Below are 16,523 nucleotides of genomic sequence, written 5' to 3'. Positions count from 1 at the left end.
GAAGTTAAAAATCCAGACCCTTTAAAAAGAAAGGAAGGAAGAAATAAAAGACACTAAGAAAAAAAGGGCTGAAATATGAGAAAGGAGTCCAAATCCAAGATAGGGAGAAGAGTCCCCAAAGAGAAAAATAGGCTATAAAAGAATGAAAGAACAAGCTCTGAAAAAGAAGAAAATATGCCAAAAGCAGACATGGCTGTGAATAAGGGAAAAACTGCTCTTTTCCCAAGACATTTCTTTTTCTTCACAGAGAACACAACCCCCTGAGATCAAATCCTGTAAAAAGGACAGGTCATGAGACAGCAGAGTCAAGTATTAAGAGAATACAACACACGAGGGGAAGTGAACTGGACCACACTGGGAATAAAATTACCATTCTCCCAGGGGGGAGCTACCCTGGGAAAGAACATGTTCTGGCACAAAGGTCAAACTCTGAAGGAAAGTTCATTTTGAGGGACATGAATAGAACCTTGGGGAGATGAGCACTTTCAGGAGAGGAAAGCAAGACCTGGGAGAGAAGAAACTCAGAACTGAGTTAAGAGTAGTCCAAGAGAGAAGAAAATTAGACTAGCTTAGTGACTGGATTTTGAGAAAAAGAAGACAGGCCTTGGTAGAAGACAACAATCTTGGCAAAAGCAACAGAATCTTTGAAGTGAACAAGATGGTTAAAAGGGGGAGGGGGGTCTCCAACAAGATAATGTGGGTATTTTGAGCCGCATCTACATGGCAATTATCTATGAAAATGAAGGACAATGATTACAAGCAAGCTTTTGAATTATTGCCCTATTTTGTGAGTGTACTTCAAACAAAAATAAAACCCTCTTAGACCTGGAAACTGGGGCAAATCTGAAAAAAAGGACCACCATAATTAGCATACCACTTTGTCTCAAATTCTTTTTGTACTCATTATGAAATTATTTTAACTAAGATGTCCTTATAACTTCTAATAGGGCTCATTTGCCACAGCCAAATTCATTTAAATGTTTCAGAAACACTAAACATGTAAATATAAAATTGTCACTGACAATAGATTTTCATGTTGACATGATCAGCTTTCAAAGCTGTGCTTTATAAAAAACTTTGAGGTATTTAAAAAATATCTGCAGTTTATGGCAAATCATTTAATTTAATTCATTTCAAGAAAATAAGCGGAAGAATGCTACAGCTTCCAAACTGTCAATGGCAAACTCTATGAGGACTTCTTTTTATATCTCTAGTACAAGTCTCTTTTCCACCAGTAAATGTCAACAACATTTTAAGTCAATATGAAATAAACCAGAACATAAGCACCCTAAGTTGGAAACAAACTTTCAACGAAATTACTCTTATTTGAGCAGACATAAACACAAAGCTTTAAGCATATAAATGCTACACCACGATTTTCAAAAACATTGCCACTTACTTACTTGCTTAACAAGGAAATCTTCAAAGTAGAGAAAATACCATAGTGATGTTAAACTATTAAAATGGAGGGAGGGAGTAGGGGAGATAGAATGAGGCAAACTGAAAGGTCTATGGGAAAGGCCAGGGACAGCTTTCTTTTGTTTAACTTCTCAAGAAGATAAAAGAATTGGTTTGCAAGAATTACTACACTGTTGTACTGCTAGGGAGGGAGGCAAAGTTGAATAACTTGTGTGTATACTAATAATATTCAGTAAAACTGCCTTAGAGGTATACTGAAAAATAACTAATCTCTCTGATAGCTAAAACCTGTATGTTATGAGAATCATAAAATAGAAATTTTAAAAAGCATATTTAAGTCAAAGAAATCACAATATCTCTGACAAGTAATTTCAAATGCTCCACCTCATAACAAGTATGAATTCTGTAAGAGTTAAGCATCAGTGTCCTTTGAAATATATTTTGCTCATCTTTTGACAAGCTTCTATACAAATCAAATAAACTGATTCTTTAATTTTTAGCTTTAAAAAAATGGTAAGGGTAAGGCAACACTTTAACATAAAGCCTAAACAGGACAACCATCCGGCCCATAACAGTTACGATAATGGGTTTCTCAAAAAGGAAATAATTCAACCCCAAACCGATCTGCTACTCCTGGATGACAATGAATAACTTTGTTCTTTTGACAGCTTTGAAACTAACCCTAGCGCAGCTTCTGAGTCCAAGAAGAAATCGCCATTGCCTGCAAGTACCCGGGACCGGGAGGGAAAGTCCTCCTGGCAGAACTCTCTGAAGCCTCAATGCGGTGGCGGAAGAGTCAGGCTCTCCACCCCCATCCCCACCCCGGGCTCCCCACGGAGAAAGGCTCCTGGTGATTATCAATCAAGGCAACACTGCTCCCTCGCTAGCCAGGCTCTCCTTCACCCCTTCAACTCGAGGCTTGCAGGCTTCCCCCAGAAACCTTCCCACCGTGACCGAGTACTGAGCATTGTTACTGAGGCTGAGTTACTTGGCGGTCCAGGCCAGGGCTCTCTCAGAGGTTGGGGGATGGGGGTTGGGGGGAGGGGGGGTTCCGCAGGCGAGCCGGCACGGGGGCTAGAGCCAGCAGCGGGCACAGAGGGTGCCCAGGCTCATGAAACGAGCAGAAAAGCCAGGACAGAGGGCAGCGATATGAAGAGGGCAAGAAAGGGACAGAGAACAAGGAGATAAGGGGGAAGCAGAGAGCTGGGGGATGATGAGACACCCCATAGTAGACGATGTGGGGGATGGAAGAGTAGGGAGGGAGCAGACACTGAGAGGGAAGCAGATGGCGGACAGGCAAGGGGATGGAGATCAAACACCTGGAGGGAGGTGTAGGGAGAGCCAGACAGTAGGAATAGAAAGGAAAGGAAAGGTGGGAGGAGGGGGGCAGGAGTGTGCCCTAGAACCACTCTGGAGGTGGGAGAAAAAGCAGAAGGAGAACTAGCCAAGAAGAGGAGCAGGAAAACTAGGAGAGAAAAATGCTTGGAAAGAGCACAGGGTAAAACAGGTCCAACTAGAAGATAGGAGGCGCCTAGCTGGGAAGATGGGAAGGAGAGGACGGGGTCGAGGTGGATCAGCCTTTGAGAGGACAAGAGATGTAGGTAGGGAGCAGGAGGAGCCTGGCTGCAAGAAAGGTGGTGGGAGAAGAGGAGGTCCAGTGTTAGGGGGCTGGAGCCTGGAGGCACTGGATGGAGAGGAGCGGGTCCCAGTGGAAGACAGGAAGAGTCTGGCTGCAGAGGATGTGGCGAGAGTAGAGGAATGGGGCCAGGGGAATGGTGCACGAGCCTGGCTGCGGGATGGGGGTTAGAGGAGAAGAGTCGGTCCAATGTAAAGAGAAAGAACCTGGGACAAGGAATAGAGTGGGGCCAGAGGAAGAGAGCAGGAACCTGGGGGCAGGGGTCAAAGGGAGGTTGAGAGCACGCTGGAGAGGAGGAATGGGTCAGAAGGCTGGGAGCAGGGGATGGAAAGGAGTGGGTCCGGGGGAGAGAGCAGGAATCTGGCCTCAGGGTAAGGAGAGGGAAGCGGCCGAGGTGGAAGAGGAGGGGAGGGAGGAGGAGGAGGTCCAGTGTCCAGAGAAGGCGTCCGAGACCAGAGAAGACAGTAGGTCCAGGGGAAGAGAGATGGAGCCTGGAGGCAGGGGCCGAGGGGGAGGGGAAGCTGGAGGGGAAGAGTGGGCCGAGTAGAGCCTGGAGCGGGATAGAGAAGAGTGGGTCCAGGGGAAGGGCAGGAGTCGGGCTGAGAGCACGCGAGGGCAGCGGAGCTGGGCTGCAGGCAGGGGTGTGGGCTCCCCTCCAGGCAGGCGGTCAGAGCAGCGGGCAGCCGGGGCCCTGGCCCGGGCACAGCATCCGGAGGAGCCCGAGAAGGACAGGGCAGAGGAGGCGGCCGCAGCAGCTTCGGGCAGCCGGGAGCACCAAGCTCCCTCGGGGGGGCCGCGGACAGACGGTGGGCGCCGAGGCCCGGGCTCGGCTACCCCGCCAGCCCGGGCCCCAAGCATGGCCGACTGCGAGACCCAAGTCGGCAGCTAGGAGGAGGAGGAGGAGGAGGAAGAGGAGCCAGGGTCCGAGGGCCCAGCTCCCGCTCCCGCTCCTGCCCCCATCCCCGCCCCGGAGGAGCGGAAAAGCTTGGGAAGGAAGGGAAGGGGAGACAAGAACGAGCGAGGGCTGCAGCCGCACTCACCGGCTCCGCCGCGGCTCCTTCATCCCCTTCGGTCGCAGCCGCCCAGCCAGCGGCCGCGCAGCCCGCCGCATCCACACCGCACACGGCAGCAGCGGCAGCCACCAACGCCGCCACCGGCCTGGCCACGGCCACAGCCACGCCCCCTCCTGGCCCTCCCCGAGGGGAGGAGGAGGCGGGGAAAGCGGTGGGCGAAGGGGACAGCGACGCCCCCTCTGCCAACCGAAGCCCGCTCGCTGGCCTGCCCCGCGGTGACTGGCGATGCTCTGGGCCAATCGCCGACGTGAGAGGTACGCGGAGGGCGCTGCCGAGGGGGTTAAGTCACAGACCCCTCTCCACCCCCAGATGTGGGTATAGCTAAAGCTGTGGCTGCTCTTGCCAAAAGGCAAGGTGAGGGTCAGTTTGGTCCTGAGTCGTGCCAAAGGGTAAACAAGAGAGTGAGCGCGCTCATGTGTTGGTAAACATGTACCTGCTGCAGGTATTTGAAGGTCTACCTAATCACTTCCATTTATGGGGTGGGAGTGGTTCCTGGGAATTGACACCCACCTGTAGTTTTGGGGTGAAAGCATCCCTGAGCTGCAGATGTAGGATTCTGAGTGTCCTTTTGATTTCGTGTTACCTCTCAAATAATTTTAAATTCTTCCTACGGAAATCTTTTAAGCTTCAACCAATGCTGATTTTTACCTTTTTTTAATTGTTAACACTTATCTACTTCCATATCAGATTCAGTGGTTCAGATATGGTCAAACCACTCATTACCATATTAAGGGTGAGATAGCTCTTAGGTTATCCAACCCCGTTCTATTACAATCAGACACAGGGAATATTTGATAAAGCCAGTTTCGACAAAACATCTGAAAAAGGCCATAAAACCCCCTAAGGATACTGTTAGTATAAAATCCAAACCTGCCCATCTGCACTCTTTTTATTTCTTTATCAGTTTTGGGTTTGATTATGCAAAGCAAATAACTGAGTTACTTCTTGTTCTATTAGAGAACTTCAGGGGGGAAAAGTCATTCTGAGTAAAATGACCAGGGGTATTGAACTTTAAGGGCTTTTGCAATACTTTAAGCCCTTTTGCAAATAGTCACTGATAACGGTAAATGATTACTGAAAACCAGCACAAATCTGTGTTTCCTCGGTCATAAACTTAGAGATAATATAGACTGAAAGAGTTAAATTATCAAGGCAGCTCAGTATCAGGAATGTGCACTATTTTCATTGTTTTGTTAAATATGGGCAGGATTTTTTCCTTTTGCAAAATTAATTACAATCTTATTGAATGGAACACCCTGCCGTTACTTATTTTTAATTCAACAATCATTTATTCAATGAAAGATACAGTATTAGGCACTCAGTGTCCAAAGAACAAAGATAATAGAGGTCCAAACTTCAAGCAATTTGCAATACAAATTAAACTGTGATAAAGTGTTTTTACTAGATGTCAGAGTGGCATAAAAGAAAGTTGAATCTTGAAGGAAAAGAATCATGTGGTGGCCAAGAGAGGAAATCCAAAAATCCATTCAAGGCATAGTAAACATTTTGGGAAAATGCTAGGAGTTTAGATTTGGGTTTTGTTGGTTTTGTTCTGTTTGTGGGGAGGAAGGGAGACAAGGGAGGAGAAAATAACTTTTATTTTGGACATTTTGACTTTGATGTGTTTAAAGACCACCCGGGTGTCATTCGCACCTGACTATATTTCAACTCTAATAAAGAAGACATTACCATAGAATAGTGTTGTCAACCCTAATTTATCTTACCTCTCTATCTTAACCCTAGGCTAACCCTGTCATATAACAAGTCCCTTAATTCAGTTTTGTGGAATATAGACCCATAAAAGTTTATGGAATTACTAGAAAACAACTCCTTCCAGACACATGGTCAAATTTTTTAACTAGCCTATGAACTCATTACAAGACTGACAGGTGATTTTAAATTCATTCAATGCAAGGTTTTAGCAGAAGTTTTTTTTTTCTTTTTCTTTTTATTAAACTTTTTCTTCAATTGCTATCATTAGGATTATTTAGATTCCCTCTATTTGGGGTAAGTGTTTTGTGCCTTAAAGACTTAAGTCTGTAGCAATGGCATTTCATTATGAAGGAAGTTGAGTTCACAGGACACATATTAGACATGTTTAATCCCATAGTAGTTTTGTGAGGTAGCAGAGCACTGTGAATAGACTCCTGGTATTGGAATCAGTAAGTCATTCTCAGGCAGCTCCCTAGGACCTAATTCTTCACCACATCACACATGGCTTGTTATCTACACAGATTGAGGGAGTTTCATATCTAAAGAGCTCCCTAACTCAATAAAATTACAGACACTTCTAGTATTTTTAACATATTTTACTGACATCTTTAAAATACCTTTCTTTCCCAACATGACTCTCTCCACTACTCCTCTAGAGAACAATCTATTATAACAAAGAATAAAATAAGAGGGAGAAAAAACTCATAGTTCAGCAAAACTAAATAAGGCATGGAAAAGGCTTGACATTATATATAGTATTCCATGCTCATAATTCCCCATCTTTTTAAAGACGTGAAGGAGATAACTTCTCATATATCTTCCAGGGTAGAAGCTTGGTCAATATAATTCTGCAGTATTCCATTTTGGCATGTTTTTATTGTTGTTAATCTTTCCTTTTATATGGTTATTGTCATCGAGTAAATTGTTTTCCAGGTTCTGCATACCTCATTTGTTTTGTATCAGTTCCTATATCAGTTTCCCATGCATCTATTTTCATCTTCTTGATTATGTCTTACACCACAGTACTCTTTCATTACATTTATGTATCATCACCTGTTTAGCCATTCCCCAATTGATGGCCTTCTTTGTTTCTGTTCTATGCTGTGATAAAAAATGCCGTTGTAAATATTTTGCTGTATATGAGGCTTTTCTTTTTATAATTAATCTCCTTGAAGTATATGCCTAGCAATGGGTCAAAAGATGCAGGTATTTTTGTCACTTTCTTCACATAATTCTTTCACAAGATATTTTAAGAATAAGCGAAATGCGGTCTTCCTGGTGATTAGTAACAGAGGTAGTATGATAGCAGAGGGAATGGAAAGGAAGGTGAGGGAATTGATACAAATATAAAAGAGCAATAGCCATTCCCCAGTAGATAAAGGGTAAAAGGATCTGGATAGTTCTTAAAAGAACAAACACAAGCTATCAACAATTATTAGGAAAAATTGGTCCAAATCACTAACAATAAGAGAAATATAAAATGTTCGTACTTTATCATCCATGTGCTTTATTTTATTTTTTTACATTAGAACAATCTGAAAATATATGCAGTGGTCCACATTCATGGAGTTCCCCTGTAAAGGAGGACAGAAGGTATTTTCTCATAACTCTTTTTCAGAGTCACAATTGGTCTTTGAAATGTTGCAATATTTATTTTTTAGTGTTTTGTAGTGAGTTTTTTTATTTATTTTGTTATAGTTGTGTATTTTTTGTCTCCTCGTATCACTTTGAATCAGTTCATGTAAGTCTTTTCATGCTTCTCTGTATTTATCATATGCTTACATTGTTTCTTACAGCAGAGTGATATTCCATTATATTAATGTGCCATAATTTACTTAGCCATCCCCAACTGATGGCATCTACTTTGTTTCCTGTTCTTTGCTACCACAAAAGTACTAATTATAAGCATTCTAGCGTATATGGAGCCTTTCTTTTTTTTTCAACAATGTCCTTTGGGCAAATATTTAGCAATGGAATCAATGGATCATAACATGAACATTTTAACCACGTTATTTGTTTGATTTCAAATTGCTTTCCAAAATGAATATACTAGTTCACAACTCCATCAACAATGCATTACTGTACCTTGTCTTTTTATAATCCAATATGACTCTTACAATCTTTTGTTGTCTTTGTCAGTTTGATGGGTGTGGAGTGAACTAAACCTCAGATTTGTTTTGATTTGCAGAGAAATGGAAATTTAAATGACTCTGCAATTCTACCTCATAGACATAAGACTGACAAAGATAATCAAAAAGGAAATTATAATTGTTAGAAAGGCTATGGAAGCCCGCTGTTGGAAGGAGTTGTAAAGTAGTCAAACAATTCTTGAAAGCAATGTTAAAATTATGTGCAAAAATTCATTAATCTGCCCTTTGACTGAGGAATACTATAGACCCATATATAATCTTCTTCCCCAAAAAAGATTGAATAAAGAGGGAGGGGACCTGTATGTACAAAAAAATTTCGTAGCATTGTTGTGATTGTGTTTGTCCTTCATTCTCAAAGAGGACCATGACATCAAGATGATGATGACTTGCAGCTGACTTTGATTTGAGTGAGGAGGGCTGTGCAAGGTCACCAACCTCACTTTCTTCTCCTGTGCCATCTGGATCCAGTGGCCTGATATTCATCAGAACGACTGGAGATGGCCAAGGATGCAATGTGAGACCCTGACCTTTTCAGGCTATGGTCTTATAGCATTCTCACTTTGAGTGAGATACTCCTATTCAGTGAATAGGTTTCAAGTAGTTGCTCAAGAGATGGCCCCTTTAAACAGAAAGAAAATCAAATTGGGAGGAGAAGACCCTCAGGGTTCCTGGGTAAAAGAGAAACAATACTATTTAGTATTTAAATTCACTCTGTGCTAGGTGGGTGGGGACTTGTCTAGCCTATGAGCTCCAGAGTGAATTGAGTTTAAGGCTTGATCTTTGAGCAAGATATGTAGCCAGTACGGGAAAAAAGGAAGTTTTGGGGGGTGAAACACTGGAGAAGGAGGAGGAGGAGGAGGAGGAGGAGGAGGAGAGCTGCTACTCACTCACAGGTTGTGTTTGTCCTTCATTCTCAAAGAGGACCATGACATCAAGATGATGACATGGCTTGCAGTTGACTTTGATTTGAGTGAGGGAGATCTGTGCAAGGTCGCCAATACTTTTTTCCTCCAGAACCATCTGGATCCAGTGGCCTGCTATTCATCAGGATGGCTGGAGATGGCCCAGAATGTAACGTGAGACCCTGGTCCTTTCAGGTCTTCTAGTATTCTCACTTTGAGTGAGATACCATTCCTAAATGTACAAAAAATATTGATCGCTCTTTTGTGAGAACAAAGAATTAGAAACTAAGGGGGTACATATTAATTTGGAAATGGCTGAATAAATTATGACATAAATATAATGGAATAACATTGTGCCATAATTAATGAAAAGAGGTAGCAGTTTAGAGAAACCTGGGAATACCTGTATGAAACGCTCACAGTAATTTAAACAGAATCAAAACAACAATTTATACAATGACTACAATATAAGAAGACTAGGTGAGACAATGTATAGACTGCTGGGCTTGGAGTCAGGAAGACCTGAGTTCAAATACTGCTTTAGATGCTTACTAGCTGTGTGGCTTCTGTTGGCTCAGTTTTCTTATTTGTAAAATGCAAATAATAATAGCACCTACTTCCCAAAGTTGTTTTGAGCATCAGATAATATTTTTATATTGTTTTGTAAACTTTAAAGCATTATTTAAATACTATTATTATTAGTGGAAAGAAAACAATTTTTTTTATATTTAGTATTTTATTTTTTTCCCAGCTACATGTAGAAACAATCTTCACTATTCATTCTTAACACTTTGAGTTCCAGATTCTCTCCTCTTTTCCCTCCCCACCCCCCTCACCAAGAAGGCAAGCAATTCGATATAGGCTATATATGTTCAGTCCTGAAAACTATATCCATAATAGCCATGTTGTGGGGGGGGAAAAACAGAGAAAAAAATCTCAAGAAAAATAAAGAGGGTGGGGTCAGAGCCAAGATGGCAGAGTAGAAGCAGGGACCTACTTGAGCTCTCCCCCCACCAAATCACTCAAAATACCTGTAAAACAGTTACTCTAAGCAAATACTAGAGCAGCAGAGGTCACAAAAAGATAGAGTGAAACAGATTTCCAGCCCAAGACAATCTGGAAGGTCAACAGGAAGGGTCTATTGCACCAGCTTGGCCCATAATGTGCCAACACAGACAGGACTGGAGTAGATCTCAGGGTACTGAATCACAGGCAGCTGCTGTGGTTGCCAGATTTTTCTACCCACAAATGCCAAAGACAACTTCAAAGGTCAGTAAGAAACCTCTCTCCCCAAGGTGAGAAGGGAGCATGGTCTGGCCCCAGCCCCAGTCCCAGGATAGAGGCAGCTACTGCCACAGCAGTGACTGCTTCTGCAGCTCCCAGCCTACAGACCATGGGGGAAATGAGTGGTTGATCTGAGTCACAGTCTTTAGTGGCAGTCCTGATGTGAGGAGGAGCCCTGGCATGGCTGGTGGCACCTGTGGAGAGAGAAATCTATTCGCGGTTCCAGGGCAGAAAAGAGTGCTTGTGGTTGCTCACAGACCACAGCACAGTCCAGGAGAGGAGTAAACTCCTCTCCCTTGATTATACAATTGTGGAGGAACTGAGAACTTACAGATCCTTAGAGATATCTCTGAAAGTGGGTGCACAAAACCTCTGAAACTTGGGGGTAGTGCACCCTCCACTTAACAAAGAACTCAGAAATCAAGTAATTGGCTGGAAAAACCTCCAAAGGGGGGAAAATAAGACTATAGAAGGTTACTTTCTTGGTGAAAAGGTATTTTCTTTCATCCCTTCAGATGAGGAAGATCAAAGCATACTACTAGAGGAAGAAAGAAAGGTCAAGGCTTCTATAACCAAAGCTTCTAAAAAAAAATATGAAATGGGCTCGGGCCATGGAAGAGCTCAAAAAGGATTTTAAAAAGCAAGTAAGAGATGTAGAGGAAAAGTTGGAAAGAGAAATGAGCGTGATGCAAGAAAATCATGAAAAACAAGTCAGCAGCTTGCTAAAGGAAATCCAAAAAATGCTGAAGAAAATAACACCTTTAAAAATAGACTAACCCAAATGGCAAAAGAAATCCAAAAAGCCAATAACGAGAAGAATGCCTTAAAAAGAAGAATTGGCCAAATGGAAAAGGAGGTCCAAAAGCTCACTGAAGAAAATAATAGCTTAAAAATTAGAATGGAGCAATGGAAGCTAAGAACTTTATGAGAAATCAAGAAGTTATAAAACAAAACCAAAAGAATGAAAAAAATAGAAGACAATGTAAAATATCTCACTGGAAAAACAAATGACCTAGAAAACAGATAATTTAAAAATTACTGGTCTACCTGAAAACCATGATCCAAACAAGAGCCTAAATATGATCTTCCAAGAATTATCAAGGAAAACTGTCCTGATATTCTAAAACCAGAGGGTAAAATAGAAATAGAAAGAATCCACTAATCACTTCCTGAAAGACACTCCCAAAAGAAAACTCCTAGGAATATTTTAGTCAAATTCTAGAGTTCTAAGGTCAAGGAGAAAATAATACAAGCAGCCAAAAAGAAAAAATTCAAGTGTTGTGGAAATACAGTGAATATGCAAGATTTAGCAGCTTCTACAATAAGGGATCAAAAGGTTTAGAATATTATATTCCAGCAGTCAAGGGAGCTAGGATTAAAACCAAGAATCTCCTACCCAGCAAAACTGATTATAATACTTCAAGGGGAAAAAATGGAATTACAATGAAATAGAGGACTTCCAAGCATTCTTGTTGAAAAGACCAGGGCCAAATAGAAAAATTGACTTTCAAATACAAGAATCAAGAGGAACATGAAAAAGGTAGACAGGAAAGAGAAGCCATAAAGGACTCATTAAAGTTGAACTGTTTATATTCCTACATGGAAAGATGATATTTGTAATTCATGAGACCTTTCTCAGTATTAGGGTAGTTAGAGGGAATATGTGCATGTGTGTGTGATATGTGTATATTATATATGTGTATGTATATGTTTAGGCATGTATATGTATATATATGTGTGTGTGTGTGTATGTGTGTGTGTGTGTAACTTAGATAAATAGATAGATAGACAGATAGCTAGATAAAGGGAGAGAGAGAGCCAGACAGACAGAGACAGAGGGCACAGGGTGAGCTGAATATGAAGGGAGAATACCTAAAAAATAAAATTAATTGTTGAGAAGAATCTACTGGGAGAGAGAGAAAGGGAGAGGTGGAATGCAGCAAATCACCTCATATAAAAGAGGCGAGAAAGAGTTTTTACAATGGAGGGGAAGAAAAGGAGGTGAAAGGATATAAGTGAACCTTATTCTCATCAGATTTCGCTTAAGGGAAGAGTAATACACATGCAGTTGGGTCTGGAAATCTATCTTACTCTGCAGGAATGCAAGGGGGAAGAAGATAGGAGAGGAAAGATAGTACAAAGGACAGCAGATTGGGGGAAGAGATAATCAAAAGCAAACATTTGTGGGGAGACAGGTCAAGGGAGAGAATGGAATAAATAGAGGGCAGGACAGGAAAAAGAGAAGTGTGGTTAGAATTTCACAACATGACTTATAGAAGTGTTATGCATGGCTACATGTATATGAAATACATTAAATTGCTTGCTTTCTCAATGAGAGTGGGTGGAGAGGAAGGAAGGGAGAGAATATGGATCTCAAAGTTTTAAAAATGAATGTTAAAAACTGTTTTTGCATGCAATTTGGAAATAAGATGTACAGGCAATGGGGTATAAAAATCTATCTTGTCCTATTAGAAAATAGAGGAGATGGGAGAAAGGGGGTGATAGAAGGGAGAACAGATTGAGGGAAGGAGTGTATGGGCCGCACACTCTCCTGGGGTGGGAGGTGGGGAGACATGGGAAGAAAATTTGGAATTCAAAACCTTGTGGAAGTGAATGTTGTAAACTGAAAATAAATAAATTATATAAAAAAGAAAAAGTTAAAAAAAAGTATGATTCAATCTATATTCAGGCACCATCAGTTTTTTCTCTGGGGATGGATAGCACTTTTCATCATAAGTCCTTCAGAGTTGTCCTGGATTATTGCATTGCTGAGAATAGTCAAATCACTCACAGCTGATTATCTAAAAATATTGCTGTTACTTTATACATAGTACATTTCACTTTGCATTAGCCCATGCAAGTCTTTCCAGGTTTTTCTGATACCTTCCTGCTCATCTTTTCTTATAGTACAAAAGTTTTCCATCATAATCACATACCACAACTTGTTCACTCATTTCCCAGTTGATGGACTTCCCTGTATTTCTAATTCTTTGCCCCCAGAAAAGAGCCACTATAACTATTTTTGTAGATGTAGGTCTTTTTCCTTTTTTTTTTTTTAATCTCTTTTGCAATACAGACCTAGTAGGGTTATTGCTTGGTCAAAGGGTACATATGGTTTTATAGCCCTTTGGATATAGTTCCAAATTGCTCTACAGAATGGTTGAATCAAGTCACAATTCCACCAACAGTGCATTAATGTCTCATTTTTCCCACATCTCCTCCAACATTTGTCATTTACCTTTTCTCTCCTGTTAGACAATTTAATAGATATGGGCTAGTATCTCAAAATTGTTTTAATTTGCACTGCTCCAGTCAATAGTGAGGTAGAGTATTTTTTTTTAATCTGGCTATAGATACTTTTGATTACCTCACCTGAAAACTGATCACATCTTTTGATCATTCATTAATTGGGAAACAGCTCTTATTTTTATAAATTTGTTTCAGTTCTCTGTATGTTTGAGAAATGAGGGTTTTATCAGAGAAATTTGCTTCCACTATTTTTTTACAGTTACTATTACTACCCTCCATCCTATTCCCCTCCCCATTTATTCTATTCTCTCTCTCCTTTCACCCTGTCCCTCTTCAAAAGTGTTTTCTTCTGACAAGCTCCTACCCTAATCTGCCCTCCCTTCTATCACCCCCTCCCTTTATCTCATCCCCTTCTTCTGCTACTTTCCTGTAGGGTAGGATAGATTTCTGTACCCAATTGCATGTATATACTATTCCCTCTTTGAGTCAATTCTGATGAGAGTAAGGTTCACTTATTTCCCTTTACCTTCCCCCTCTTTCCCATCATTGCAAAAGTTTTTCCTTGCCTCTTTTATGTAGGATAATTTACCCCTTTCTACCTCCCCCATTCTTTTTCTCCCAGTATATTCCTCTCTTTCACCCCTTAATTTTATTTTTTCGATATCATCCCTTCATATTCAACTTACACCTGTGCCCTCTATCTATATATACTCCTTCTAACTATCCTAATGCTTTGGTCTTTCCATAAAGAATGTTTGAAGGTTTTCTATTTCACTGAATGTCACTTTTTTCTTCTGAAGGATTAAAAAACTTTGATCAATGCATTTACTAAACTTGACCCAAGAAAACTGATAGAGTCTACTTACTGCTTCTCAACAGAGACATGATGGAGTAGAGGTACAGAAGGAGACAAAAATTTTCAGAAGTGGTCAATATTTGGATATGTTTTTCTAGACCAAACTTATTTGTTACAAAAGAGAGATTTTATTTTGGGGAAGAGAAAAAAATAAAGTGGTATAGGTAGGTAATGATATTGATACCCAAAAAGGAAAGGAAAGAAGAAAATCAATGAAAGCTTTTTAAAATGCACAAAAGAGGGCAGAAAAAAGTTTCAAATTGGAACTCAGTCAAAAAGGGCAGTTTTGTTACTGTTATGTTAAATATAATACAGATTTTAAAAATGGTATGTTAGATATTCACAATTTTATCTACAATACTATTTTTCTGTTATTTATGTAGTGAAATTTTTTTGTCAAGTTTTTTTGACAAACGAATGGATAACGTGAAAAGTAAAGTTGTGTGGAATACATAAAACATATTCATTTTCAGCAAAAAGTACAGAGTGATTCTCTAACCTTCCACTTTGGGCAGCAGTTAACAAATTTCAAAAAAACAGTGAAAACTAACTGGGGAAGGATAGTTGCCCTTGTTTCCATAGTGTGACAGGTAAAATCTGAAATAATTGAGGAAACAAAGCTCAAGCATCTGATCATGTCAGTTTATTAAGCTGTTTGTGCCAATTACATAACAAATTGGGAATAGGCCTCCTCAGCTTAGTACTGGACCCCCAAATGCAGGAAGAGACATTTTTATAAAAGAAAATGACAGGATATAACCTAGAATACAAGATTAGGTAATCTTATTTCTCATTGAAGGAAAGATAATGAATTTTCCAAGTTAGAAGAGAGGAAGAGTGAGTTTCAGTTGAGTTGGGAGGAAGGCAAGTGAGGTTCAAGGTATTTTTCTTCCCATAATCAAGAGATGCTGACTAATTGTATCCACCTGCATTTCACAAAACAATAGGTAACTTATACCATCTATTTTTTCCATGAATGATTTGTGGAGAAAACAACATAGAGGATAATAAATGCGGCAGCACGAGATGGTGATAAAATCCAATTGGTTTTCTTGATTCCAACACCAAACCAACTCCATTTTGTGACTGGCTTTCACTTCATGTTGTCAATAATCACTTCACAAATATTAGCCTACCTGACATTTTCAAAGCCACCACCGGAAAAAATAGTTGTGCCAATGCAAAAGCAAAAAAGTGGATAAAACACTATGATTTTGTACAGAACCATTTAGACACACACACATACATATCACAAAATGTCCAGAAGAAGTGAGAGAGAGCATGCTATGTGTAGCTCTCAGTGTATAATTTGTAACACTATGTACTTTGGAAAAGCAGTATTTCAGATACCTTATTTTTATAATGCCAAATACTCATTTTCCATATTTGTCAACATAAGCCATTCTGAGAATTGATAAGTGAACCCAAAATGTTAATGAATGATTTATAATGTCCTAGTCTCTAGACAGCTGATGGCAGAATGATTTCTGCTATTTTCAAGGTTGAAACAGTTTTCAGAATAAAATGACTTTCCTTCCGTCCTGACTTCACTCACACTGGGGAATAACTTCTGTTTCTATATATAGGTTATTGATTTAGGAAATTTTAGCATATAAAAGTGGAAGATACCCAAAATATATTTCCAAATGGAGAAGTTGAACTTCTAAAGTTGCTAATCATATCCCCTTTGTCTTTCTGGGAAAATTTGCTTTTATCTTGTTGTTTGGTCTGACTCTTTGTGATCCTCTTGGGGTTTTCTTGGCAAAGATACTAGAGGGCTTTGCCATTTCCTTCTCCAGCTAATTGTACAGATGAGGAAACTGAGGTAAATGGTTATTGGTTGTTGCCCATACTTGAAGAAGATCAAAATGACATTCTATCCACTGTGCTACCTAGCTGCCATGCTTTTATTTTAGAAACCTAGAAATTCAATCCCATAGCCAGAAAGGGAAGAACTGTTTTAGCCTTTCTCTGTATCCCCCCAGTGCTCAGCACAGTGCTGGAATACAGGTGCTTAATAAATACTTGTTGAATTGACTTGGTAGAGAGGAAAAAAGTGGTAGAGGAGCAGGAAGACTGGATTGGGAGTCAGAGGATATGAATTCAAATCTCTACTTCTTCCTATCTGTGTGAACTGAGAGCAAGTCATTTATCTTTTTTGGACTTCAGTTAATTAATCTGCAAAATGAAAGCCAAGATGATATCTAGGGTCCCTTGTAGTTCTAAATCTGTGATGCAGTT

The 16,523-nt window shown here is 40.4% G+C and overlaps 2 protein-coding genes across 5 annotated transcripts in view; one reads left to right on the top strand and one right to left on the bottom strand.

Annotated features, from left to right (window-relative positions):
- The window catches only part of WASF3 (WASP family member 3), a 186,488-nt gene extending 182,292 nt beyond the window's left edge, over window positions 1-4,196 (bottom strand). For 2 of the 4 annotated variants that reach the window (XM_072611777.1, XM_072611770.1), the window contains exon 1: window positions 4,096-4,196. The gene's annotated coding sequence lies outside the window, so the exon portion shown is untranslated. Of the gene's footprint in view, window positions 1-2,100; window positions 2,206-4,095 lie in introns of those variants that run through there. The other 2 variants (XM_072611773.1, XM_072611772.1) reach the window with 2 other exon arrangements.
- LOC140507785 (uncharacterized) lies at window positions 2,963-10,884 on the top strand. Its single transcript, XM_072615702.1, has 3 exons — window positions 2,963-3,221; window positions 3,675-7,434; window positions 10,693-10,884. Exons 1-2 carry the CDS (start codon window positions 2,963-2,965, stop codon window positions 4,451-4,453), a joined length of 1,038 nt encoding a protein of 345 aa, XP_072471803.1. The 3' UTR covers window positions 4,454-7,434; window positions 10,693-10,884.
- Window positions 10,885-16,523: the final 5,639 nt, after the last annotated feature.

The sequence above is a fragment of the Notamacropus eugenii genome, chromosome 5, assembly GCF_028372415.1.
Source record: "Notamacropus eugenii isolate mMacEug1 chromosome 5, mMacEug1.pri_v2, whole genome shotgun sequence".
In the NCBI taxonomy this organism is placed as follows: domain Eukaryota; kingdom Metazoa; phylum Chordata; class Mammalia; order Diprotodontia; family Macropodidae; genus Notamacropus; species Notamacropus eugenii.
Note: the sequence above shows the minus strand (reverse complement) of the source record. Positions and strands in the feature narration are given on the sequence as shown.